General features: G+C 38.0%; 6 protein-coding genes and 1 long non-coding RNA gene across 7 annotated transcripts in view; all 7 read right to left on the reverse strand.

Annotated features, from left to right (window-relative positions):
* Positions 1-3,882: 3,882 nt before the first annotated feature.
* Positions 3,883-4,346, reverse strand: LOC127515788 (histone H2B-like). Its single transcript, XM_051899843.1, has one exon. The coding sequence runs from the start codon at positions 4,301-4,303 to the stop codon at positions 3,929-3,931; it is 375 nt and encodes a 124-aa protein (XP_051755803.1). The 5' UTR covers positions 4,304-4,346; the 3' UTR covers positions 3,883-3,928.
* A 974-nt stretch (positions 4,347-5,320) lies between these two features.
* On the reverse strand, positions 5,321-6,149 carry LOC127515771 (histone H3). Its single transcript, XM_051899826.1, has one exon. The coding sequence runs from the start codon at positions 6,113-6,115 to the stop codon at positions 5,705-5,707; it is 411 nt and encodes a 136-aa protein (XP_051755786.1). The 5' UTR covers positions 6,116-6,149; the 3' UTR covers positions 5,321-5,704.
* Positions 6,150-6,742: 593 nt separating this feature from the next.
* Positions 6,743-7,259, reverse strand: LOC127515779 (histone H2A). Its single transcript, XM_051899834.1, has one exon. The coding sequence runs from the start codon at positions 7,220-7,222 to the stop codon at positions 6,836-6,838; it is 387 nt and encodes a 128-aa protein (XP_051755794.1). The 5' UTR covers positions 7,223-7,259; the 3' UTR covers positions 6,743-6,835.
* Positions 7,260-8,808: 1,549 nt separating this feature from the next.
* LOC127515764 (histone H1-like) lies at positions 8,809-10,941 on the reverse strand. The gene has a single exon (XM_051899817.1). The coding sequence runs from the start codon at positions 9,496-9,498 to the stop codon at positions 8,878-8,880; it is 621 nt and encodes a 206-aa protein (XP_051755777.1). The 5' UTR covers positions 9,499-10,941; the 3' UTR covers positions 8,809-8,877.
* A 2,192-nt stretch (positions 10,942-13,133) lies between these two features.
* The window catches only part of LOC127515798 (uncharacterized), a 41,919-nt gene continuing 27,717 nt past the window's right edge, over positions 13,134-27,335 (reverse strand). The window contains exon 2 of the long non-coding RNA XR_007930864.1: positions 13,134-13,591. This is a non-coding gene — a long non-coding RNA (uncharacterized LOC127515798). The remainder of the gene's footprint in view (positions 13,592-27,335) is intronic.
* Positions 13,992-14,440, reverse strand: LOC127515782 (histone H2B-like). Its single transcript, XM_051899837.1, has one exon. It carries the CDS (start codon positions 14,397-14,399, stop codon positions 14,025-14,027), a length of 375 nt encoding a protein of 124 aa, XP_051755797.1. The 5' UTR covers positions 14,400-14,440; the 3' UTR covers positions 13,992-14,024.
* Positions 17,336-25,531, reverse strand: LOC127515757 (stonustoxin subunit alpha-like). The gene is made up of 4 exons (XM_051899811.1): positions 25,417-25,531; positions 23,519-25,237; positions 21,757-21,792; positions 17,336-19,240 (listed from the first exon to the last, which is right to left on the reverse strand). Exons 1-4 carry the CDS (start codon positions 25,505-25,507, stop codon positions 18,711-18,713), a joined length of 2,376 nt encoding a protein of 791 aa, XP_051755771.1. The 5' UTR covers positions 25,508-25,531; the 3' UTR covers positions 17,336-18,710.

Below are 27,335 nucleotides of genomic sequence, written 5' to 3' on the forward strand. Positions count from 1 at the left end.
AGGATTTAAAAAAAAAATCCTTAAATTCTCCTGAAGTTTCCCGTATCTATTATATATCTTATTATCATTCTTCTGAATTTTCTATTGCCTAATATTAGTTCTAATGTCATATTATTTGCACCTTCTGTTTGTATTTCCAGCATTTGTCTCTTTTTACTATATGCTCTGCACTGTAATAAAATATGCTCCACTGTTTCAGTTTCGCCACAAGATCTACAAAACCCAGAAGTGCTTCCTGATTTTATGCAAGTTTCCATTTAAAGATGAATGTCCTGATCTTAATCGTGTTATTATTACTTTTCTTCTTTTAAAGTCACTTCCAGTCTCATTATGTTGTAATTCTACTTTCTTTTGGATTTTATACAGATGTCTACCTGTCTTCTCCATATCCCATTTATGTTGCCATGATTTAATAACAGCTTGCTTTATAATTGTCTTTGCTTCTGCTTTACTGATTTTTACATCAATTTCTACATTATTTTTATTCAATGATCTTTTAGCATGTTTATCTGCCATTTCATTTCCATCTATTCCAACATGTGCTGGGACCCATAAAAATGACACAACCCTGTCATGAACATGTATTCTATATAGCAGTTGCATTATTTCTATAATAATATCTTGTCTGCAATTTGATTGACCTGATTAATATTTCTTAAAGCCGCCAGTGAATCTGAGCATAGCACTGCTTTCTTCACCATTGTAAAGCTATAACAATAGCAATCAATTCTGTAGTAAATACAGATAAGTAGTCTGGTGTTCTTTTTGTAATAATTACTATTCCTGCTATTCCTGTCTTATTGGATTCTGGATCTTTTAAACCATCTGTATAAATCTGTACATTATCATAGTACATCCGTTCCATATAATGATTTACTTCATTTATTGCACCACTATTGGATTTTTCCACTTTTAGTAAATACAGATCTATTGCAGGCATTTTAAATAACCACGGAGGGAGAACAGCTATAGGCACTACATCACTATATTTCCTATTTGCTAAATCCATTGTTTGTGCCATTTCTTCTGCTGTTCACCCAATGCTTTTTATATTTGTTCTCTCATGCTCCCAGCATTCTTCAAATAACGCCTTAGTTGGATGCTTACTGCTGTGGCCTTTTAAAGATACCCAATAAGCCATTTTTAATTGCATGTATCTTTCTTCTAAGGGCATTTCACCCATTTCTACCTGCAGAGCAGCTCTGGGTGATGTTCTAAACGCTCCGCAGCATATTCTCAAAGCTTGCGTCTGCACCTTGTCAATTTTTTCCAGTACATGCTGGCTTGCTGATCCATATGCAATACATCCATAATCAATAGCAGACCCAATAACTGCTAGATATATGTTTCTGAGAGAACTACGGCTAGCCCCCCATTCACTACCAGCTAAACATCTCATAACATTCAGTGCTTTCTTACATTTAGTCAATAACTTTTCTACATGTATATTAAAGTTCAGTTTCTCATCTAACCAAACACCAAGAAACCTTACCACTGATACCTGCTCCAGTTGCTTTCCATGAAGAGACAACTTAATTTGAACATTTTTCTTCTTTGTGAAACATATTAACTGTGTTTTCTCTACTGATACTCGAAAGCCCCACTTCTGCGCCCACTCTTCAACTTTATTTACTGCTTGCTGAACTTTCTTAACTGTGTAAGTTATATTTCTGCCTCTTCTCCAAAGTGCCCCATCGTCTGCATATATTGACCTCCCCATCCCTTTTTCCACCTCATTAAGTATATCATTGATCATTATATTAATTAGAAGGGGGCTACACACGCTCCCTTGTGGGGTTACATATAAACCCTAGAGTATGATGTTCCCGCTCTAACCTGAATTGTCCTGTCAAATAAAAAGTCTAATACCCAGTTGTACATTCTTCCTGAAATACCCATGTTTTACATTTTTATTAGTAGTCCTTCTTTCCAAAGCATATCATATGCTTTTTCTACGTCTATAAAAAACTTCTATTACAGCCTCTTTATTAGTCTGAGCTTTTCTTATCTCTGATTCTAAACACAGTGTTGAGTCCATTGTTGTCCTTTCCAAACCCACACTGGTACGGTGTAAAAAGGCCTTTACTCTCTATCTCATACACAAGTCTATTTACAAACAATCTTTCCATTATCTTACACATGTTTGAGGTCAGTGCTATTGGTCTGTAGCTTGTTGCCTCAGATCTGTCCTTCCCTGGCTTTACTATAGGAACATTTATGGAACTTTTCCATGATTTAGGCAGTTTACCTTCTTCCCATATTTTATTATACAATTTTAATATACTTGCAAGTGCTATATCTGATAATTTTCTTATCATGCTATAGCAAATCTCATTCTTTCCAGGAGAGGTTCTCATTATTGCTCTTTTGAGCTTATATAGAGATAAATCTTTATTTAAACAATTGTTAATTACTTCACATTTTTTAGTTATTTCAGGATTATCTCCTTTAACTTTTTCCCTATTATTTCTTGCTTCTTCTGACAAATTATTACTGCTATGTATATTATAAAACACTTTAGCTAACATTTCTGCTTTTTCTTCATTTGAGATCGCAACTTCTTCTCCACTTCTTAATGCCGGTATACGCTTCCCACCCATTTTCCTAATCATGCCCCAAATATCTGAAATTTGTACATCCCTCCAATATTTCCTTTTTGTAGCTTTAATTATTTTCCTTACCACTGCCTGCGCTCTTTTATATTTCACAAGATCTTCATATAAAAACAATGATTTTACCTTCCTAAAATCTATATTTCTTTCTCGAATAGCTACTCCACACTCTTCATTCCACCACGGAACTGCTTTCCTTGTCCTTATTGTTGATTTCTTACCTATAATTTCTGTTGCTGTTGCATGAATAATATTACAGACTTTTGTATTATATTCTTCCACATCATCTTCTAGATTACCCATATTAATTAATCTCTGACTGCAGATATAACTGAATCTTTCCCAATCTGCATATTTTAATTTCCATCTATCTATACTCCCTGCTCCGTTTTTGAAACTTTAATTCCTATTCTACATCTTATTGGGTCATGATCACTCCCTATCGTTGATTCCTTTAATGTCTTCCATAAACTTACATTAGCTATATTCTCTGATATAAGTGTGAGATCTAACATTGACTCATGCCCATTCGCAATATTTATTCTTGTACCAGATCCATCATTAATACACACCAACCCATTTTCATCCAATATCTCAATTATTTTACCATTATAATCTGATTTCACTACCCCATAGTGTACTGTGGCTATTGAAGTCTCCACACCACACTACTGAATTACCACTTAACTCTATTATCTCTTCTAATTTTGCTTTTTGTAATTTCTTACACGGGTTATAAAAGTTTATCACTCCGATACCTCTTTCCTCTGTCCAGGTTTCTATAATAACTGCTTCAATTTCATTAACATTTATAGCTCTATAGCTTATACCTTGTTCAATAAATGTTACTACTCCTCCTGTTCCTTCATCTCTGTCCTTACGAATTACTTCATAACCTTGTATTTTCAAATCAAGATGTGATTTTTGTATACAAGTTATCTTTAGCTTTTGTTTTAACTCAACTATATATTTTTTGAATTCTTGTCCATTTGCTAGAAGACTTCTTGCATTCCATTGTAGAATTTAAAATCTCATTACATTATTTATCCATTACTTTGCGTTCTTGGGGAATCTTCTACAAAAATATCTTGTATTGTTTCTACGGATATGAAAAAAACTGTTCAAAAAAAAAAAAATTATATATATATATATATATTTTATATAAATATAACTTTTCAACACATACTTAGTTCAGATAATATTCGCAATAGTCTATAAAGAAAAAAAAAAAAAAAAAAAAAAAAAAAAAACTCTTTTATCGGAGTAGATCGGTGGCTCTTAAAAGAGCCTTTGGGTCTGTGAGAGTCTCGGGGACTCTACTTGGAGCTGGTGTACTTGGTGACGGCCTTGGTGCCCTCAGACACGGCGTGTTTGGCCAGCTCACCGGGCAGCAGCAGACGCACGGCGGTCTGGATCTCTCTCGACGTGATGGTGGAGCGCTTGTTGTAGTGAGCGAGACGAGACGCCTCACCGGCGATGCGCTCGAAGATGTCGTTGACGAAAGAGTTCATGATGCCCATCGCCTTGGAGGAGATGCCGGTGTCAGGATGAACCTGCTTCAGCACTTTGTACACGTAGATGGCGTAGCTCTCCTTCCTGGACTTTCTGCGCTTCTTTCCTCCCTTACCGGCGGTCTTCGTGACGGCCTTCTTGGAGCCCTTCTTAGGCGCGGACTTGGCTGGTTCAGGCATGATGCTGAATGATCGCAAAACTGACGAATCAATGTGAACTCAAGAGCGAAACAGAGCCTTTTATTCACTACCTTATGCTAATTTTCAAAGAGAGACGGGAATAATCTGATTGCCTGATTTCATAGGCCACACCCATAAACTCGTATTTCATTGGACAACTCAAAGCATCGCGAGAGGAACGAGGGCCAATCACAGGCGGTTAAATGATAGCCCCGCCTTCCGCCAACAGTTTGAGTGACACCCCACATTACTCTGTTTCCTTTGTTCATTTCCCGCTCTTTTTATTCATAATAGTTTGAGAAAATATGAGGTTCCAGAAAAATATTGTGCAAAATCATGTAATTTTAAAACCCCTTATAGACACATTGAGGGACTTTGGGAGGAAAGAGACCAGTAAGACACTGTTTCTTCATTGTTAAATAAACGCCCATTTTTGTGTGAAATAAAATTTTCTTTTCTGTTTTCTGCATTTCCATTTCTAACTATGGTCTTTTCTGATCTAATCGTCTTTTTTGTGAAACGCCTTATTTTACGACTGTTAAATTACTGAACATTGTGTAATAAAGATCTCCGTGCGCCGTTTAAACTATTATATTTTGTCTATCATGTCGATTAAAGATAATGAGAAGATGCTGCTGGCAGTCTCTCGACACATTATTGTAAAACTATATTTATGAGTTCATTAATAAAGTTAATTCTCTAACCAGAAAATAACTCTGCAATTGGTGTTGCTTAAACAAGACTCTGTGTGTGTGTGTGTGTGTGTGTGTGTGTGTGTGTGTGTGTGTGTGTGTGTGTGTGTGTGTGTGTGTGTGTGTGTGTGTCTCTTAAAAGAGCCGTTGGGTTCGTGTAGTTTCTCCTGATTTCATGTTTAACCTCCGAAGCCGTACAAGGGTCGTTGCTTACAGGACCTGACAGAAACCAGCGCCACATCACAAAGCACGGCCCTAAACTTCAGTGCTAAAATGCAGAATTACGTTTAATACTTACACTTTACTGCCTGCATACATTTTAAATTAATATATTATCCCTGAAAACATTAAGAAAATATTTTCAAAATAATGTGCAGCATATGCTATCCAGTATGTTTACTGTACTAAAAATCTAGATATGAAATAACTTCAGCATTATCACTCATGTTCTCACTCAAAGTATTCACCTATACAGCATTATTTTACATTATACAATAAAGTCATTTCCAATTTCATTCTTGAAATGACGAGCTTAAATGGAGAAAAAAAAAAAACCCTCAAATGTTTTATAACCTGTATATATTGGTCTCTGACACTTTGGTTTGACACAAGCATCAAAACTTCTATAATACTGCTGGAAATGATCTCATTCAGATCAGTTTTGGTGGCTCTTAAAAGAGCCGTTGGGGTGTGATGCGCTGATGCGGGTTTAAGCGCGCTCTCCGCGGATGCGGCGGGCCAGCTGAATGTCCTTGGGCATGATGGTGACTCTCTTGGCGTGGATGGCGCACAGGTTGGTGTCCTCGAACAGACCGACCAAATAAGCCTCGCTGGCCTCCTGCAGGGCCATGACAGCGGAGCTCTGGAAGCGCAGATCCGTCTTGAAGTCCTGAGCGATTTCTCGCACCAGCCGCTGGAAAGGCAGTTTGCGGATCAGCAGCTCGGTGGACTTCTGATAACGGCGGATCTCTCGGAGAGCCACGGTCCCGGGCCTGTAGCGATGGGGCTTCTTGACGCCGCCGGTGGCTGGCGCGCTCTTCCGCGCTGCTTTAGTAGCGAGCTGCTTCCTCGGGGCTTTACCACCGGTGGATTTACGAGCGGTCTGCTTGGTTCTTGCCATTGCTGAACTTCTCTTCTCTCTGTCCTGCTTGTGCTGGAAATGTGGCTTTTTGGCACACTCCTGCTTTTAAAGCATTGCGCGGCCATGAGCTCATAGTGACGCGAGGGGTGTAGAGGCCTGTGATTGGCTAGTGTGTGACGTGTGCTTATGACCGCTAGCCAATGACTGCGCGTTTCCTCTTTTCAAACAAGTGGAGGGTTTCCCGCTCAAGACGCTTTGCTGCTAATATTGTATATGTAAATACCCACACAGAACAATCTAACATTTCATTTGTTTGATAAGTCATTTTCTGATTATTCACCCACTGCATGTTATTAAAAGCGATCTTTATCAGATAAAATGTTTGGCTTTTAAAAGAGCCTTTGCGTTACTTGTGTTTAATATGTTTACTTGGATTTGGCGGGCTTTTTGGTCAGCAGCACGGTAGACAACTATATTTTCATTTATAGAATGGGTTGTGGGGCGTTAATGTGTCTCTAAACAATCATATTGATCTCTATCAGACACATTAGAGACACATGCCTCTAAAACGCATCTTGCAACTGCTATTTATTTTGTAACTTTTGATGCAGAACAAACATTTTGTTTTAATGGGTTATTTTTATTTCACCCACTGCGTTTATAGTGTCTAAGTATTATCAAAGAAAAGCGCTCTTTATCAGATAAAATGGGTGGCTCTTAAAAGAGCCTTTGGGTTTAGTGAGACAGACTGGAGCTCGTTTATTTGGATTTGGCGGGCTTCTCGGTCTTCTTGGGCAGCAGCACGGCCTGGATGTTGGGCAGCACGCCGCCCTGAGCGATGGTCACTCCGCCCAGAAGTTTGTTCAGCTCCTCGTCATTGCGCACCGCCAGCTGCAGGTGACGGGGAATGATGCGGGTCTTCTTGTTGTCCCGAGCGGCGTTTCCAGCCAACTCCAGGATCTCAGCGGTAAGATACTCGAGCACAGCCGCCAGATAGACAGGAGCACCGGCACCGACGCGCTCTGCGTAGTTGCCTTTGCGGAGAAGCCTGTGAACACGACCGACGGGGAACTGCAGTCCTGCCCTGGAGGAGCGAGTCTTGGCTTTCGCTCTTGCTTTGCCGCCGGTTTTGCCTCTTCCGCTCATTTTCGGAGTTTCGTTTTTATAACTACAACCTTTACAACGAAAATCAAGAACGAGAAATATTCCTCCACACACTGTCTTTATAGGAGAGTGCCAGTCGCCCATTGGTTTAGAGACTGTTAAGCTTTCAACCAATCACTGAACTTCCCTCCAAAGCCCAACCCCCTTTCTGGCGAGAATAATTATGCACAAGTTTTTGTGACTGTTTTTGTGAAACTATTGAAGTATTTGATAATTCAAATAAGTACAAAATGGATGTTATGCTGTTCCTGAAAAAGTGCTACACTTTCACACACTACAGAATTATGTTCATATTGTAATATTGGAGTTTAATCACTGTTCATATTGTTGTCTGTGGGATTGTTTGTATTGTCACAGTTCTCCAGCAGTGTTGTGTGTGTATATTCTGCAGTTATACAACAACCTATTTGGACTGTGATCACTGTATGAACCCTCATTAGTTTCATGGCCATTTTTGATTAATTTTTATATGTATACAAATTGTTCACTAAACATGAATATTCAAAACTCAGTTATTTTAGATATAAACAACAAGTATTTTATGTTGTTCAGATTGGATGAGTCTAAGTGCTCAAAGGTCACATCTTGTGGCCTGTTGCATGAAGCTAGTTGAACAAACTCTGAGTTTCAGAGTAGGTTTAGAGTTGACAAATCCAGATAAATCCAAACTGGTTAAGATCAGGATCAGATATTGCACAACGCTCGGTATAAACTTTATCTGTCAACTCAGGTTTAATCCAGTTTACGATTAACTCTGAAGCGCATGCACCTGAAAGTGTGACACGTGCGGCAAACAGCCAATCACACGGAACATACAGAGCGTCCGTTTGATTCACTTCTCATGAGAGAGCCGTGCAATTCACTTCTCTTCTGAAGATTAAGAGACCATTATGAAAAAAAAAAAATCATGAAATTAAATGCATTTACAAGGCAGGAATAAACACTGATGCAGTGAAAGTTTGAGAAGGCAGCTGAAAGAAAATATCTGACTATGTCAATGCATGTGAATCAAAGAAATATGCCAAATAATTTATAATATAATAATTTATATTCGATTCACAAACAGCTCAAATGAATACACGTAACCTTAATTTGTTTAAAAGCTTTATATCGATGCATGTATTATATTTATTTCAATTTAAAAACAAAGTTAAATATTATGTTAAATAATGCAATATATGAATATACTATTATATGAATTATACATAATTAATATAATATAAATATAATAAAAAATTAGCAGCAAAATTTTGTCTCTAAAATGTTTTCACTATAAACTGCTTTAATTTGGAGCGAGAGATACAGGGGGAGTGGCTTTATTGCATCAGATACATGTCACTTTACTCACAGCTGATTGGACCAGTTAAACCTGCTCCGGAGCAGGTTAGCCGTGTAGCGTAAGTTACCATAACAATGAAACCCGCTAAAAACCAATCCGTCTTCATGAGCCCGAAAAACCAGAGTTTACGCAAACTAATCTTGAACTTAGCTGGGTAGAAACTGAAACCGGCTTTGTGCAACAAGCCACTGGCTGTTTGCTTTCAAATTAAACAGAAATCATTAACATACACAGTTTTGCTCTTTACTCAGAGTTAGTGGGTGGCTCTTAAAAGAGCCGTTGAGGAACAAACAGATTTTTACTTCTTTTTGGGAGCTGCCTTTTTAGGCTTGGCGGCTTTAGGCTTTGCCGCCTTAGGTTTAGCCGCCTTGGCCTTTTTGGGACTCTTGGCTGCTTTCTTAGCGGCTGCTGGCTTCTTTGCCTTCTTGGGGCTCTTCGTCGCCTTCTTAGCGGCTGTGGCGGCGGGTTTCTTGGCCTTCTTGGGCGATTTCTTAGCGGCGGGCTTCTTTGCCGCGGCGCTCTTGGGCTTCTTGGCAGCAGCGGGTTTCTTGGCCGCGGGCTTCTTCGCTTTAGGAGCCGCTTTCTTGGCCGGCTTCTTCTTGGTCTCGGCTTGCTGCTTGTTGAGCTTGAATGAGCCCGAGGCGCCGGTCCCTTTGACCTGCACCAGAGTGCCTTTAGTCACCAGGCCCTTGATGGCGATCTTGACGCGGGAGTTGTTCTTCTCCACGTCGTAGCCGCTGGCCGCGAGAGCTTTCTTCAGGGCGGCGAGGGACACGCCGCTCCTCTCCTTGGAGGCGCTCACAGCTTTGACGATGAGCTCACCGACGCCTGGACCTGCTTTCTTGGCTTTCGCAGCTGACTTCTTCTTTGGCGCTTTGGCCGGGGCGGCAGCAGCCGGGGCTGGGGCGGTTTCTGCCATCTCTCTCTGATCGGATCAAGTGTTTCAAACGCTGTCTGCTTTCAGCAATGAATAGCGCTCGAGCGGCGCTGCGCTCTTAAACAACACATGAGAACCTCGTAGACTCAACCTGCCCGCTCCGTGTCTGTGCGCGTCCACGAGCCGCTCACGCTTGTGTTTTCTTCTCTTACATTTGGAGCAAAACTGGAGCGGGAAAATAGTTTGTCACAGTCAAAACAAGGTGAACAGCAAGCAGAGGTTCTGAGCTTTCATTAGAGACTAAAATACGGCAAGAGGAAATGTTTGTTTTGCCTCCGTCAGATCAAATCCGAGGCGAGCATCAGCCACGGGGAAAAGCCGCGTGTAAATTTGATGGATATTTGAAGTGTAAAAGTTGATCAAAGCCTGAACGCGTCCTCTGTGTGTTCAGAAAACAGTCTGAAAGAGACTTGAATGAAATCAGCATCAGTGAGGGGCGAGAGGAGGCTTTCATACAGCTGTTGTTTTGGGCGCTTGAAGCACATGAACATCATCTGGAGTCTGTCTGTGACTCTCATGACCCTCATCTTCACCTGCACATCATCTGTCCTTATAATAATAATCATCATAATAAATATAGACATCTGATCACACGAGTATTAATGTTTTAACTTAAGTACATTTTCATAAGCTGGTGTACATCACGTAAAAATGTGAGTTTGTCATAATTTGTTTCTCCTGATTCGTCATTCATCTCAGTTTTCATCAGAATGAGGATTGTGTTAAAGCTCATCTGAATCAATTGCTCGTTTACATCAAGGCATATCAACTGACTTAAAATACATCTTTTTCTCTCTATATCTTCTTTCCCTCCTTGTTCTAGCTTGTACTTTTCTGGACAATGTTTGTATTGTCATCATTTCTCATGTCATTGCCTCTTTAAGACTGTATTCCTTCATGAGTCTCTTTGGATAAAATCATCTGCTAAATGAACAAATGTAAATAATAAAGCACAGGCCACTTAATGTAATCGTGTCATATTTTAAAAACTAAATCATAAAACAGTCATATTTTTTACAGAATATGTTTGATATATTTACACTGATGTTGGGGTTTTGCTCAGACTATATAGTTCATCTCTAACCCTAAACAAACACCAGATCAATAATGAAGGTGTTCAGAATTACACCGGCAGGTTAAACTGGGATCTGTACTGAAGTCTGAACGACACGAGCTGAAGAGCTGATAATAACTACAATCATGTTCAAACATTTGGAGTTTAAACACTATATTAGTGAGGACATAAAACCAAACATACAGCATCTCTCTAACCCTGAACCAAAACTGAGACACTTCTGGCCTAAAACAACAGACTTTGTACATTGATGTCCTTAAATGGATATAATTTTATTAATAAACTAACAGTATCAGGGTTTACTCGGCTGGTTGGATTTTGATGACATCAATGACACGAGGTTTTAAAGATCCAACAATTCATGTTTAATTATATATTTATATATATATATTTATATATATATATATATATATATATATATATATATATACACACACACACACACACACACACACACTATATTGCCAAAAGTTTTGGGACTCCTGCCTTTACGTGCTCATTAACTTTAATGACATCCCATTCTTAATCCGTAGGGTTTAATATGGAGTTGGCCCACCCTTTGCAGCTATTACAGGTTCAACTCTTCTGGGAAGGCTTTCCACAAGGTTTAGTGTGTTTATGGGAATTTTTGACCATTCTTCTAGAAGCACATTTGTGAGGTCAGGCAGTGATGTTGGACGAGAAGGCATGGATTGCACTTGGTGATGTAAGGCTTGGATGCAGCTGCTCGGCCATGGAAACCCATTCCATGAAGCTCTCTACACACTGTTCTTGAGCTAATCTGAAGGCCACACGAAGTTTGGAGGTCTGTAGCTATTGACTCTGCAGAAAGTTGTTCTAAAATATTCTTCTTAAGACAACTTTGATGAACTTTTTTGATCCACTTCAAATGTTGACTACTGTATATATCAGCCATAGCATTATAACCACTGACAGGTGAAGTGAATAATAGTAATAAATAAATAATATATATGTATATATGTGTGTTCCCCAGGTAAGCGACGCACACACGTGATGTAAAAGAAAACGTGATTCATCAGACCAGGCCACCTTCTTCCATTGCTCTGTGGTCCAGTTCTGATGCTCACGTGTCCACTGTTGGCTCTTTCGGCGGTGGACAGGGGTCAGTATGGGCACCCTGACTGGTCTGCAGCTATGCAGCTCCATACGCAACAAACTGATGCACTGTGTATTCTGACACCTTTCTATCAGAACCAGCATTAACTTCTGGAGCAATTTGAGCTACAGTAGCTCGTCTGTTGGATCGGACCACACGGGCCAGCCTTCGCTCCCCACCTCGGCCGCCCATGACCCTGTCGCCGGTTCACCACTGCTCCTTCCTTGGAGCACTTTTGATAGATACTGACCACTGCAGACCAGGAACACCCCACAAGAGCTGCAGTTTTGGAGATGTTCTGACCCAGTCATCTAGCCATCACAATTTGGTCCTTGTCAAACTCGCTCAAATCCTTACGCTTGCCCATTTTTCCTGCTTTTAACACATCAACTTTGAGGACAAAATGTTCACTTGCTGTCTAATATATCCACCCACTAACAGGAGCCGTGATGAAGAGATGATCAGTGTTATTCTGGTGTTTGCTTGTTTTCTCCATTGTCTGAGCAGATTGCTGTCACCTGCTGCTGATTAGTGTCAAGATATAAACGGTCCACAATCAACCAAGAAGCGATTCATCTTGCTTGACGGTTTCCTTCATGTCTATATTCCCAGATTCATTTGTTGTATAACTTGTGCGTTACTCTAACAATGTCATGAAAATACGTGTTAAGGGTTTTGTAAGGAGTGGGGCATCCCTTGTTTCCTTCATGCTGTGTTCAGGTCATTTTGACCTGGAGAGGATTTTCCCGTACCCGAAAATGTTAGTTAATGTTCTTACATTGGGCTAAAATTTACTGACTTTACTCACAAAGAGTCTAACAAATTCCCAAATTTTGTTTTGATACTTTTTGTAATGTTTTGTGGGTTTTTTTCCACATTGTAACACTTGTGGTGTTCCCGGTCAAAAATGACCAGAATACAAAAAATTGCTTATTAATCTTTCATTATGCTACATTATCACCAAATACTGGATTCAATCTTTTTGTCAACTTATTTTCTTTAAATTAGAACAGGTTTTGTATTTATTTTTGAAACTGATTGATCGTAGGCTTCATTAATCTGAGCTTATATTGGTCAGAAATGACCGCCCGTTGAAAATGAATGGGGGAGTCAAAAATCAGAGAAACAATTAGTGTTCAGGAGCGTGTTCATCATGTTCATGTTCACATATGTACATGTGAGCTTGCAAAAATAAAGACTTCGGACTTCCGCATGTGTGGATACATACAGACTCGTGCATCCGCGCACATACACACACGTTCATGTACACAAACAAACTATTTTGAGTATTACAGGCTTTCTTTTACACAGAGATGAACTTAATCCTCAAATCAGTGAGGCTCAGATCAGAGGCCTACGATCAATCAGTTCCAAAAATAAATACAAAACCTGTCCTAATTGAAAGACAACAAGTTGACAAAAAGATTGAATCCATTATTTATTGATAAGGTAGCATAACAAAATATTTATAAGCAATTTTTTGCAGGCCTGTCATATCTGACCAGGTACACCACAAGTGTTAAACACTTTCTCTTGTTTTGTGGATTTTTATTTTACTATATAAGTTAATTTCTTCTAAAATTAGTTGGCAGATTATTTTGTTATTTTTGGGCTCCCATTTCCTGAGGTAAATTGTATTATATTTTCACTAATTACACTTTATTATTTGCTACTCTTTTTGTCAGTAAAATAAAAGATCTTATGGCTATCATGTTTCGAACAACAAAAAAGGTGTCACGTTGTGACTAAACGGGCACATCAACACCTCCCTTCATTTTTATTGTTAGTTTCTATTTTTCCCCCTAGAGTAGACCAAGAATTTAGGAATGCAACTATATATAACTAGTAAATTCAGTCCCTTAAGGATGACTCTGTCTCTGTACCTGATGTATTTACTGGAGTTAGAGTTACTAGTGTTGGAGAATTACTTTATCTTCATCAGCCTCCGTCTAATTGACTGCTGACAGTCCAGAAAACAAGTTATACTTGATTCTGGCCTCAAATAGGAGAAAGTGGGTTGATAAAGACTGTCATCGAAGGAAAAGTTTCTAGATGTATTTTCATAGATCTTTTCAGAACTTATAATTAGCAGCAATTTTGAATAAACTCACAAGCACGTGATTGAAACTGAGAATGGGATTAGTCTACTAGTCACATCTTGGCTGATTAAAATAAAATTCTCAGTATGCAAAACAGTTACAGTAAAGCATAAGTGGCAACTTCTCACCACTTAATTAACTTAAAACATCAATCTCTTTTATCGGAGTAGATGGGTGGCTCTTAAAAGAGCCTTTGGGTCTGAGAGTCTCGGGGACTCTACTTGGAGCTGGTGTACTTGGTGACGGCCTTGGTGCCCTCAGACACGGCGTGTTTGGCCAGCTCACCGGGCAGCAGCAGACGCACGGCGGTCTGGATCTCTCTCGACGTGATGGTGGAGCGCTTGTTGTAGTGAGCGAGACGAGACGCCTCACCGGCGATACGCTCGAAGATGTCGTTGACGAAAGAGTTCATGATGCCCATCGCCTTGGAGGAGATGCCGGTGTCAGGATGAACCTGCTTCAGCACTTTGTACACGTAGATGGCGTAGCTCTCCTTCCTGGACTTTCTGCGCTTCTTTCCTCCCTTACCGGCGGTCTTCGTGACGGCCTTCTTGGAGCCCTTCTTAGGCGCGGACTTGGCTGGTTCAGGCATGATGCTGAATGATCGCAAAACTGACGAATCAATGTGAACTCAAGAGCGAAACAGAAACTTTTATTCACTACCTTATGCTAATTTTCAAAGAGAGACGGGAATAATCTGATTGCCTGTTTTCATAGGCCACACCTATAAACTCGTATTTCATTGGACAACTCAAAGCATCACGCGCTGAATGAGAGCCAATCAAAGGTTGTTAAATGATAGCCCCGCCTACCGCCAACCGTTTGAGCGACACCCCTCCCCCCCAGTTTCCTTTGTTTCATTTCCTGCTCTTTATTTTCGTTTTAATCGGATTCTGCAGGATTGTGTTGTTTGAAAACTCCATATAGACACACTGAGAGAATTTTGGAGGGAAGAATGATATATTATATATATATATATATATGGGACATTCTACCAGAAACGTACATTATCTGTCCTTGAATTGTTACAGTGAATGAAAAGTATTTCATCCAAAAAATGTCTAAAACTGACTGATGGTTGATTTCTGTGAGTTGTTCTGTAAATGAATATGTCATTCATTAGGCTCTCAGATATTTTTTTTTTTTCTTTATTAAAAACACTTGAAAATTACAAATCCTGTTTTTGTCCTTGTCCTCAGCCAAATTGGAGCTACAGCTTTCATAGTTTTGTTACGCTAAAAACTGTTATTTAGAAAAAAAAAACTCGTCAATAAAAGTTTAAGTTGTTATCATTCACATCAATTGATTAAAAACATTAAATTATGCATAAATTCTACAAATAAATACTATTTTACAACTGTCCCCATGTTTTCGGTCAGTCCTGTCACGTTTACATAAAACTCTACATAAAATGTGTGCAATAGGCCTTTAAGGGTATGACTCAGAGGAAGTGACATCATTTGACTGAGGTGAAGCCGACACTGATCAAGGGTGAGTTCTGTCATTGAATTGTATGATTTTAAGCTAGTTTTTGTATGTTTTTTTGTTGTTTTTTTTGAGGAGGACGAGCTAAAGGGTCAGGCCCCGTCACATCAGTCCCGTCACACCCCTGTGACACGACCTTACAAATGAATGGCATTGTTCTTTTCTATTACCTTTATTGCATATAATATGTATTTAATGCATGCCATAGCAAAACATGATTTGAATAAATAGACATTACACTGTAAATTTAAAGGTTTTTGTCCTTCTTTTACCTAGGCCTATATAGCACTGCTTTTGAGATTGCACTTTGTATATTAATGATATTTCACTTCATATTACAGCTTGGTAATAACAGGGTGATACCATGGTAATATCTACATTATTACCTAGGAAATGACATGCAATTTCCATTATTTTCATGTAATTTATAAGTAATAATGTTGTTATTACCATAGTATTACCCTGTTATTACTGAGCCGTAATATGATGTGGTACCACAGTTACTTTACATTGTGCTATTCAGTTAAATGTCTATTGATTACATTTGCTGTATCATAGTAAAATGTACTTTATATATTATGAAGTTATATTTCCATAGAACTACACAGTAACTGAATAGAGTATAACCTTTGAATGACTGTTAAATGGTTGTGTGACAGTATGTGTGATGTATGTTGCAGGTAAGAGAGAGAGAGAGAGAGAAAGAGAGAGAGAGAGAGAGAGAGAGAGAGAGAGAGAGAGAGAGAGAGAGAGAGAGGCGAAAGCGTTCCAAGAAAGAGAAGCTCCAGGACAAAGTGAAAGAGCTACAAGAGGCTTTAGTCGTACCATTACAACTGTGATTTCACTCCTGTCTGTGTTTGTGCCATTCGAGTTGTTTATTGTTATTGTATCTGGCCATGTTATTGTTAAATGGAATTTTAATGAATTTTTAAATGAACTGTTAAATGAAATATGTTTTTATATTGACATAAAATGAAATTAGTTTAATTAAAAAGATGTTTGGACTATATCAGTCAAACAAAATCCATAAAGTCAGTCCTGTCACACAGGAAATTATGATATACAAATGTAGTATTTGAGGAAATATTGATGAATTAATCTCTTTAACTGTGTAGATGACGGTGGGGGTATATATCCACTACTATGTTTTTGTAAAAATCTCCTATGTAAAGGTAGTTCTTTTAAAAATATATGAGTGCCTGGTGGGTATTCTGTGATTTTGTGTACTACAGTTGACCGAAAAGTTGCTTATATTTCTTATAGAAATTACAAAACCATGTTAGATACAATCAGGGACGTTTGACCAATAAGAAAATGCTATTTGTATCAAAGAAATTCATTAGGAAACGATTCTAACATATACAAATTTGTCTGTGACGGGGCCTGACATTTTAGGGGTGAAATGCGTATAAAAATGTATTTTATTCAGTCATAAAAACATGCTGAGATGGCATGATATGTGTTTTTCATAGTTTAACGTCCTCTATATGTCTCAATGTTTAGATTTAAGAATAAGATATTTTTTTTAGAACGTCCCAAATATATATATATACACACTTTGTATGAATGAATGTTTATTCATTTTCTACCCCTGAACGAAAAATGAAAAATCAAGCCCAATTCTTGTTTTTTGTTTTGTTTGAAAAAAATGTAAAAACGAAAAAGTTTTAATAAGTATAATAAGTAGTAATAAGTATAATAATTAGTAATAACAAAAATGTAATGTTGCTTATTAGCGCCACCATTGAGCTGAATCTCACACGATTTGATACACAGCCTCGTTTTGACACTATATACAAATATGTTAATTTTCAACAGACAGACATTCTGATTTGACCTTATTTATCTGGTGAAACTACATCAGCTGCTGACGGCTGTTTGTTGAATTGAGAATATGTTATCATTTGACCCAGAGAAGATGAATATAAATATTTAACTTTATTGATCTGCAGATCTGCGAGTGTTTTTCAGCTGTAGCGCTGGATTCATTAGGTTTGATCAGCAGAAACAGATCAATACATACAAATGTGTGACGCCCGACTGTTTAATATCTTCACACTGCTTTGATGGATCAGGGGTTTTATGACGTTTGTCATGAGTTTGAGTACATTGGACCAACAGTTTAGACCGTTTTTTATTTATTTCCTCTATGACGTACAGTTTCTGACACCCAAACATGTTTAAAACAGAAAAAACAATAATTGATAAAACAATGCAAACACAATAATGATGCAGCAGCTTCAGTGCTTGAACCCCTAAAATACACCTGGATTAAAATATGCTTAACAAATCTCAATTCTACATACATTATAAATGACTGAGTGACATTATAATAAAAACTGATTCCATCAACACAAACAGAGTTTGAGAAAAGCTCATATACACACCGTCACTCATCATGATCACACACTGATCTATATGAGGATTTATCACACACACACACACACACACACACACAGTATTAACTGATACAGTGTTAATGTAATGAAGAGACTCTGTATCATAATAATATAATATCTCACTGTCACTGTCATGATCACCCGTATGTCTATCTTCATGGACTCTTATTATGAATTTCCTTTGTCTTGTTGTGTCTGTTTTTCAGTTCCTGTGGTTTAGTTCCTGCTTCCTGTTTTTCCATTTCCATAGTAACTGTGTTTGTAACCATGACAACTTCTCACCATCAGTCAGTGTTTCTGGGGAAGCTGCTGTTTTCACAGGACAGTAAATGCAACTCAAATGTTTGTTCAGTTACATTTATTCATTTTTTTTTATCATTTAATAATTTGTTTGTAATAAACACTTTAAATGGGCTATAAAAATGTTGGATTTTTTAAGGAACAATAAAATGAAATAAAAGGTCATCTTTTTAGTGATCATATAAAGTAAGCGCTCGTCATGTCAGTCATGCCTGTGCTTTTATGTTTCTGAATGTTGTTGATACTTCAATAACAAATGATGTATCAGTGTTTATGTTGGGATCTGTATGTTGTGGACATGTAACTTAAAAGTGGAGCATGAAAATCTGATGTATACTGAAGAAAAAAAAAGTTTTATACTTTTTATTTGTTTAAATGTTTTTTCTCAGCAATATGCTTGTTGTTTCCCGGAGTTTTGACATGTTTCATATATACTCAGTATTGTTTCTTAATAGTTTCTTATCTCTAACCTTAAACATCTCCCCGTTCCCCTGCCATAAGTCTCTTATTATCTGGTGTATTTAAACCCTCAGTCATCTTATGTTTGTTTTCTTGTTTAACATTTCCTGCTGGTGTTTATTAAATATAAGTGTTCATTGTATTTCTGCATCAAACCTATTATCTTGGATCATCTAGTCAAGCCAGTGTGTGACAGTCACTGATTTATCATGAGCTCAAAGCATTATGGGTAGAATCTCTCTAGAATCTGTTCTGATTCTTCAACACAGTTTCACTGATGATCCATTAGAAACACCAAACCCAGGATAGAGTGGTTGAGTGAATGTGGTCTGGACTGTGTGGATGAGGATCATTGTGTCTCCAGAGACGCTGTAGAAGGACAGAGTTCCTGCACTGTGATCCACAAACACTCCTACTCTACTAATGATGGGCTTTACAGGGAGATCAGTCTCTATGTTATTGTGTCTGAATGAGTATCTGGATGTAGAGCAGAACAAACTCCAGGACTGATCATTAGCTCCAAACCCACACTCAATACCCGGTCCCTTCCTGCTGATGCTCTTATATGACACTGATATACACACACATTCTCCACTCCACTCAATCTCCCAGTAACAGCGTCGATCACACACACTCTCTCTACACAACACCTGAGTCACACTATCAAATCTGTCTGGATGATCAGGATACGGCTGAAGCTCTGTGTTAATACCAGTAATCACTGTGTTCCCCTCAGACAGACGGAGCCATTTATGCACAGTGTTCAGATCCAGAGTGAGCCGATGGGAATCTGATGGAGATAAAACACATCACAATCAGGAATCATCAATCTGTCCATCTTTTAATCTACACTGTAAACATGATTTCTGCTGCTTGTTAAATGAACTTCATTAAAATGAGTTAAAACCACACAATTACTGACATTCTGTCCTGATTTAATTGATAAAATCCACTTAAACATGTCAAACTGAAGTTTACTTCATTTGTGTTGAATGAACTGAAACTGGCAGTGGATTTTCAGTTCCCAGCATGCTTTGCTCTGGTCTGGATCTATTACAAAATCTTTCTATCTTCAGAGCTGAGTTCTGGAGCTAAGAACTGATGAGGCGACTTGATCTTTGGTTGACCAATCAGCGGAAAGGGGCGTTTTATTCCCGCCCATGTATAGATCTAATATTCATTGGATTCATTCGAATATATTGGTTTTATTGTTTTTCCATTTGGCGGATTAGAACAAAGTGTGATTAAAACAAAAATAAAAATATGAAAAAAAACCCCCCGACTCGTTTAACTTGTTTAAAAACGACTGGTTTATTTGTTTTTCCGTTTAGAAGACAAAAACAAGAAAACAAACTATCCGAATATATATATACAGGTGCTGGTCATATAATTAGAATATCATGAAAAAGTTCATTTTTTTATTGTAAATTATTTTAAAAAATGAAACTTTCATATATTCTAGATTCCCTACATGTAAAGTAAAACATTTCAAAAGTTTTTTTTTTAAATTTGTTGATTAGAGTGTACAGCTCATGAAAGTCCAAAATCCAGTATCTCAAAATATTAGAATATTTACATTTGAGTTTGATTAAATGACCATCCCTACAGTATAAAATCCGGGTATCTTTTGTTCTTTGAAACCACACTAATGGGGAAGACTGCTGACTTGGCAATGGTCCAGGAGACAATCATTGACACCCTCCACAAAGAGAGTAAGTCACAGAAGGTCATTACTGAATGGGGTGGCTGTTTACAGAGTGATGTATCAAAGCATATTAAATGCAAAGTTGACTGGAAGGAAGAAATTGGGTAGGCAAAGGTGCACAAGCAACAGGGATGACCGCAAGCTTGAGAATACTGTCAAGTAAAGCCGATTCAAACACTTGGGAGAGCTTCACAATGAGTAGAATGAAGCCGGAGTCAGCGCATCAAGAGTCACCACACTCAGACATCTTCAGGAAAAGGACTACCAAGCCACTTCTGAACCAGAGACAACGTCAGAAGCATCTTACCTGTGCTAAGGAGAAAAAGAACTGGACAGTGAACAGTGGTCGAAAGTCCTCTTTTCAGATAAAAGTAAATTTTGCATTTCATGTTGAAATCATGGTCCCAGAGTCTGAAGGAAGACTGGAGAGGCACAGAATCCAAGCTGCTTGAAGTCTAGTGTGAAGTTTCTGAAGTCAATAATGATTTGGGGGGGGCGTGACGTCTGCTGGTGTTGGTCCATTGTGTTTTATCAAGTGCAAAGTCAATGCAGCCATCTTCCAGGAGATTTTGGAGCACTTTATGCTTCCATCTGCTGACAAGCTTTATGGAGATGCTGATTTCCTTTTCCAGCAGGACTTTAGCACCTGCCCACAGTGCAAAAACCACTTCCAAGTGGTTTGCTGACCATGATATTACTGTGTTTTATTGGCCAGCCAATATGCCTGACCTGAATCTATGGGATATTTTCAAGAGAAAGATGAGAAACAGTCGATCCAACAATATACAGATGATCTGAAGGCTCAATAGTGCCTCAGCAGTGCCACAGGCTGATCACTTCCATGCCACACTTCAGTGATGCAGTAATTTGTGCTAGGAGCAAGTCATTTGCTGTAATATGTCCTGCCGATCAAGTATTGAGTGCACAAAAGAACATATTTTAAAGAACTTGAACTTTTCTGTTTTGCAAATCCATTTTTTGATTGATCTTAGGAAATATTCTAATATTTTGAAATACTGGATTTTGGACTTTCATGAGCTGTACGCTCTAATCATCAAAATTTAAAAAAAAAACTTTTGAAATGTTTTACTTTACATGTAGGGAATCTAGAATATATGAAAGTTTCATTTTTAAAAATAATTTATAATAAAAAAAATGAACTTTTTGATGATATTCTAATTATATGACCAGCACCTGTATGGTTCTTTCTCCAAAGAGTATAGAACCCAAGAGGCGACACTCTGATACTTTTTGGGTAACAGCCACTAGATGGCGCTTCGGTAGCGCGGCCGCCATTATGAGGTGAAAATACTAACTGCATGGACCATTGATAATTCAGACTTGGCACCATGATTTTTCTTAATTCAACATGCATTTGTTCACATGCTCCGCGCGTGTTGTGGCAGGTGTGATCAGAACTGGTCTCTGTTATAATACTCTGGTTTGTGCGTCTCTGTGATAGAGATCAAAACAGATGTGCTTTTAATAAAGTGCTGCAGAAAGAGAAGCTTTGATGAGCTTGATAGAAAAGGCAAAGCCTATCACTATATTTCATGAGTGTGTTTTGTGTCAAAGTTTCTGCTTGATTCTCAGTGACTTACATAGTAGGAAGTCGTTCCTGGTCCTGGGAACAGTGTCTGTGGAAATCAAGAGACATGAAGAGTGTGATTATCATGTCAAGAGAAAATCATCTCTGCAAATTATTGCTAACACATTTCTAATATGATGATCTACATGATATGAGATGATGGAGGATCATTTCTGAGAGCAGATGAATCTCAGAGATTTTTGTTTGAGCTCTTCTTTACAGAAATCCTCCAACACAGAAGATATTTAGAGAAATGTTTTGCTGTTTACAGAGCCCAGATCCTGACACAACCACTATGCCATTTGATTTGGCTTCTGTAAACATGAACTGATCACAGATTTGATTTAAGGGAATGTAAGCGTCTTAAATCTGTTAAATCAACCCTTAAATCTGTAAACTGTGAGAAATAACATGGCAATTATAAGGGGAACTGCGATCGAATGGACTTATTATTCTTTCTCAAAAAGACACTGATTGATCAATAAATGCCTCATGCACAATTATTTGATTAGCCTGTCATAATTCTACTGTTTATTATGAGAATTTCTGTGAATACATGGAAGGCATGTTTGAGATCTAATTATTAAAATCATAAAAATGCATCATTGATGTTTGATTTTAAATACTGATAGCACAAAAACATATTTCTTAAATTAACATTGTTATCAGATATTCGTTCAACTCTTGGTATCAGTAGAATCAACAGTATTTAAATGTGATTTTAACAGTGAATATGTGCTTCAGTACTCATGTTAGTGCTGTTAGAAGTGACCCAGTGTTTGATGAGTCGATCTCTTCTCAACTTCAGTTCACCAGGTTCAACCGGTTTACCCTGTTTTACTTTTCCTCCTTTACTATTGCCATGTGATTTCACACAGTTTACTTCAAGTGAAGCTATTTTTCATTCTTAGGGGTAAAAACCTAAATACCTTTGCAGTAAATGTAGTAAACAACACTCTGAAGACAACTGCTGATAAAGTAGTTTTTTTTTTTTTTTCCCAAATGTTTACTTGCATAACTGTATAAATACATGCATGAAATAATAAGACAATTGTTGACAATCACTCAAGTCGTTGTAACTAAATTTTAGAGAGTTGAATTTTAAGTAATATGAAATAAACAGCTCAATTGAGTAATATTTATGTAAACATTATCTCATGAAAACCTGCAGAAAGCAATTAATTGTTAGCGTTACTATCACTACACTAATAGTCAATTGTTATTTTTTAGTTTTAGTTTTTTCATTCATATTATATTGTGAATAGGCTATTTTGTTTCCTCGAAATAACAACATTAAATGTGCAGTTAAGCTGGACAATGACACCATTTTCTTCTAGAGCCAAAATTATTTCCTTTTATCACTGTAAAGCTCAATCTGCATTGTAAAAAGCGCTATATAAATAAAGGTGATGAAGAGAAAAACGTTTTGGTTGTTTACAGAGCCCAAATCCTGACACAGCCACTATTGACATGTTGCCATATTTGATTTGGCTTCTGTAGACATCATACAAAGTAATCATAATGCTTCATATGACTGGATTAAACCTTAACCTCCTTATTATTCGTTTTCAAAGAGACACTGATTGATCAATAAATGTCATGTGATAGATAGATAGATAGATAGATAGATAGACATTTGTAACTTTGGACTATTTGTAACAACATGAACAAAGGATAAAATACGTTCATATATACGGTCAAATTAGAAACACTTTTCAACATGTTACACATTTATTAATAGCTACACCTGTTAGGTAAGTGCATATGACACTTACCTATGGCACTGATAGTGTCACTGGCTTCACTCACTCCCACTTTACCCACTATCCTGTAACGGATCAAGTACTGCTTTTCAAACTCCAATCCAGTCAGAGTAAAGTCTTCATCAGGTGTGTTTTTGACAAGCCACTGTTCCTCAGCACCAAAATCTGCTTTCACCTGCTGGTACTCCACTCTGTACTGCACAGTTTCTCCAGTCGGAGACTTCTGCAGTTTCAGGGACACACTGTGCTCCTTCACATCCTTCACTTCTGGAGGGGGAGGCTTCGACACGGGCTGGAACTGTGTGTCTGTCAGCTTCCCCTTTTCATACAGATAGATGGAGGAGCCTGGACTGGATGGATCGGAAATTGCAGATAAAATGAATCGGTATCTCTTTTCATCTTTGTTAGCCTCTGAAAAACTTCTGAAAAGAGATAAGTTCTCTCTCATCTTTAAGATGACATTAGGATTGTAAAACCACTCTTCTGATGCTAACGTGCGAGAACACAGATTCATTCCCACATCTAGCTTTTTAAACTCGTCAGATTTCAGAAACTCCTTTAGGGTTGAAAGATACTGGTCTTCATACTTCAGAGATGTGAAGGTCAAGCACACCAAAACATCAATATCAGGATCAGAGAGGAGGATGTTGAGATGGTTTGAGTCTTCAGTTGTGATTCCCTCCAGCTTCTTGGTTTGAGAACTCAAGAGGTCAAGTTCAAACTTTGCATGATCTAACCACTGGTTAAGCATGTCAGCTTTAAAAGGGGAGCTGTAGTGGATCTTCAGGATGTCTTCCAGTGACTTTTCCTCCATCTCTCCTCCTCGTATAGCAGGCAAGACCTTGGCCACTGCTTTCATGAACACCATTTTGTAAATGTTAAGACAGTCCTGAAATGAACTGAGCCTCTCTTTGATGTCTTTGAAAACATTAACCAGTGTTTTATTTGAGAGATCGTTGCATGTCCTCTCTGCCTCTAACAGCCCCTCTATTATATCTTCAGTGTTGGAAACCAGACGCGTGGTGATTTCTCTCTCCAACTGAGCTGCTTTTGTATCCAGTAGAGAAAGAGGATAGAGCCAGACTTTTATCGGAACTGCATTCTGTGGATTCTCCTTCAGGATAGTGGGGAGCTTCTTGTACACCTCCAGGGCCTCCATGAAAGTGCTGGGGTTCTGATCAAGGCGGAAGTCACCATGAAATGTGCAGGAGATGCTCTCAGCCATTTCCTTTTCACCATCTGTCATATCTATAGCTCCTTTTCCCTCAATATAAAATCCAGGGATCTTCTTGACCATGATATTCAGTTCTCCCTCAATCTTCTGCTTGTTTTCTTCTTCTGAAAATGTCCGATCAAACACCATGAAGGCCTGAGCTCCGTACAGTACAGCCGTGACCACATGAGTCGCAGTTTTCTGGTCAAACACCTCAGGATGGGTGATCTGAGCTGAGCCCAGCTGGGACATGGTGAGCTGGTCGAATCTGGTGGTTTCATTGTAATACATTGTAACTCTGGACTGTTGGTTTGAGGATTTGGTGTCACGCAGGTATTTGGCAGATCCTCCCACCTCCACTAGTCCTCCCAAGAAGCTGGCCTTCAGGGAAGCGCTTACATCCAGGAGACTGGACTTACTAGAGAGAGAGTCGGAGCTACTGAACTTCAAATCCGTCATGGGCTGTGGACGACTGTCCAAATCTTCACTCAGTGACTTCTTATCCCACAGAGTAACACCTGAAATGAGAAATGGCTTTAACAGTTACGTATGAGGACGCAATGTATTGTTGAAGCAAACATGTCAATATTTTTGTGTTACATTTTTTGTCTCAAAATGACCACACATGTACTGTTTTGTTGATTCATGTTTGGGTGAAAAAGGAATAAAAATCATTTTAGTAGGTACTGTACAGCACCTGGAATGAAGGCATCTTTGCGGCAGTCATACAGCATACCAGCATACAGAGGTCTTCCTACAGCTGCCACTTCAATCGGCTCTGATGCCATGACTGCAGTAAATAACAATGATCAATGGGGATTTATACATATGAAGTTTAATAATGACTACTTTATCATTCTGAAATTCTTTTTACGTGTTACTGATTTCATTAGTTCTCACATTGTTTTAAAATTCCTTAAAATGCAATCTAATTCAGTGTTTAAAAAATTCAAAAACAAATAAAGGCATAAATCCTTCCTTTACTGAATACAATCCAATAAATAATATCTAACCATTGCCTGTGGTGAAATGACATATGCATCTGATTAGTTTGGAGACATATTTTTGTTCCTAATGCATTTTGATTCTTCATGCAATACTGTTCAGATCTAAACCCCTCATAATCTGAAGGTGGTTATTCACGCTGTCATAACATTACCTGTCCGTATCATTTTAAAGTGGTGTCTCACCTGGGGTCCTTGAGTGTATTCGTTGTCTGGTAATGTCTGCAGTTGAAGTCTGAAGCCAACTGCGTTCTTTGGTCATATTTATAGTACTATTTTTTTTAGGAAATGTTTTCTTAAAGCATTTTTACTGGAAGAAAAACTGGTTTCTGGTTATACAGTGTATTGCTCAACAAGAGGGTATTATCTGGCTCTATACATTTTTCAGATTAAACCACTTCCTCCTGTGTTTTGATTCTGTTTCTGTTACTGAAACTTCCCTGTTCCTTGTTTGTTTGATTTGAGGATATTTAGTCTTGTTTTTCAGGTCTTGTTTAGCCTTCTCAGTGTTAGGGTAGTTCTATAGTTGAATAAGTTTCTTGTCTACATTTGTTCTGCTGTTATATTAGGACTCTGGTTTGATTGTTCGGGACTTGCAGCCCGGGCCCCTTATTCTTCAGTTGCCTTTCATTATTTTTTGTAATTTTTTTAATTAATTTTCTATTTATTTATTTATTTACTTATTTTTTTACTGCACTTCATTAGTTCATTGTCTAACCAGAAACCAGTTTTAAAACATTTTTATACTTCATGTGTTTTGCTTCATTTTTAATGCTGTATCTTATATTTCATATTTTAACCTTTATAAACTGATGTATTTTAATGGGTCTTTTTTTATTTTTTTATTTTGTTCTTTATAATTTTATTAATTGCTGTATTTATTGGTTCCTTCTTGTCTGTAAAGCACTTTGAATTGTATTAATTTGTTTAGAAAAGTGCTATATAACAACGGGTTGTATATAAATACAATTTGCTTTCTTGCTTGCTCTTAAAGGATTAGTTCACTTTGAAATGAAAATTACCGCAAGCTTTACTCACCCTCAAGCCATTCTAGGTGTATACGACTATCTTTTTTCTGATGAACACAGCTGGAGAAATACTGTTAAATATCCTGACGCATCCGAGCTTTATAATGGGAGTGAACAGGGTTCATGAGTACGAATGTCTCCATCCACATCCATCCGTCATAAACGTACTCCACATGACTCTGGGGGATTAATAAAGGCCTTCTGAAGTGAAGTGATGTGTTTGTGTAAAAAAATATCCATATTTAACAAGTTATTAAGTCCAATATCTAGCTTCTGCCAGACCGCCCTCTGTATTCAAGTTACGAAGAAAGTGTAAACTGGCGTCGCGTCAGTTAAGTTTTTTTCCAGAAATTGAATAGGGAAGGCGTAGGACGTAGCATAAGCTTTGTGAACTGAAGAGTTTTACACTATAAACGATTATTTGATCAGTAATATTACAACTTTTCATCCTGGCAAAAATTTATTTTTTATAATGTCCTATTTACACATCATCTCTGAATGGTAATTTTCTGGAAAAGGTTGCATGTATGAAAGTATGTATAATTTCTCTTCTGTGAAGTTCATTATGATTATTCAATGTTACT

The sequence above is a fragment of the Ctenopharyngodon idella genome, chromosome 7 (genome assembly GCF_019924925.1).
Source record: "Ctenopharyngodon idella isolate HZGC_01 chromosome 7, HZGC01, whole genome shotgun sequence".
Taxonomy (NCBI): Eukaryota; Metazoa; Chordata; class Actinopteri; order Cypriniformes; family Xenocyprididae; genus Ctenopharyngodon; species Ctenopharyngodon idella.

Excerpts from the sequence above, each read along its gene's own strand:
- LOC127515788 (XM_051899843.1), bottom strand. The coding sequence starts at position 4,303 with ATGCCTGAACCAGCCAAGTCCGCGCCTAAGAAGGGCTCCAAGAAGGCC.
- LOC127515771 (XM_051899826.1), bottom strand. The coding sequence starts at position 6,115 with ATGGCAAGAACCAAGCAGACCGCTCGTAAATCCACCGGTGGTAAAGCC.
- LOC127515779 (XM_051899834.1), bottom strand. The coding sequence starts at position 7,222 with ATGAGCGGAAGAGGCAAAACCGGCGGCAAAGCAAGAGCGAAAGCCAAG.
- LOC127515764 (XM_051899817.1), bottom strand. The coding sequence starts at position 9,498 with ATGGCAGAAACCGCCCCAGCCCCGGCTGCTGCCGCCCCGGCCAAAGCG.
- LOC127515782 (XM_051899837.1), bottom strand. The coding sequence starts at position 14,399 with ATGCCTGAACCAGCCAAGTCCGCGCCTAAGAAGGGCTCCAAGAAGGCC.
- LOC127515757 (XM_051899811.1), bottom strand. The coding sequence starts at position 25,507 with ATGGCATCAGAGCCGATTGAAGTGGCAGCTGTAGGAAGACCTCTGTAT. Across the intron at positions 25,238-25,416 it reads CAAAGATGCCTTCATTCCAG|GTGTTACTCTGTGGGATAAG; the intron begins GTGCTGTACAGT and ends TTCTCATTTCAG. Across the intron at positions 19,241-21,756 it reads CAGGAACGACTTCCTACTAT|ATTCCCATCGGCTCACTCTG; the intron begins GTAAGTCACTGA and ends TATCTCCATCAG.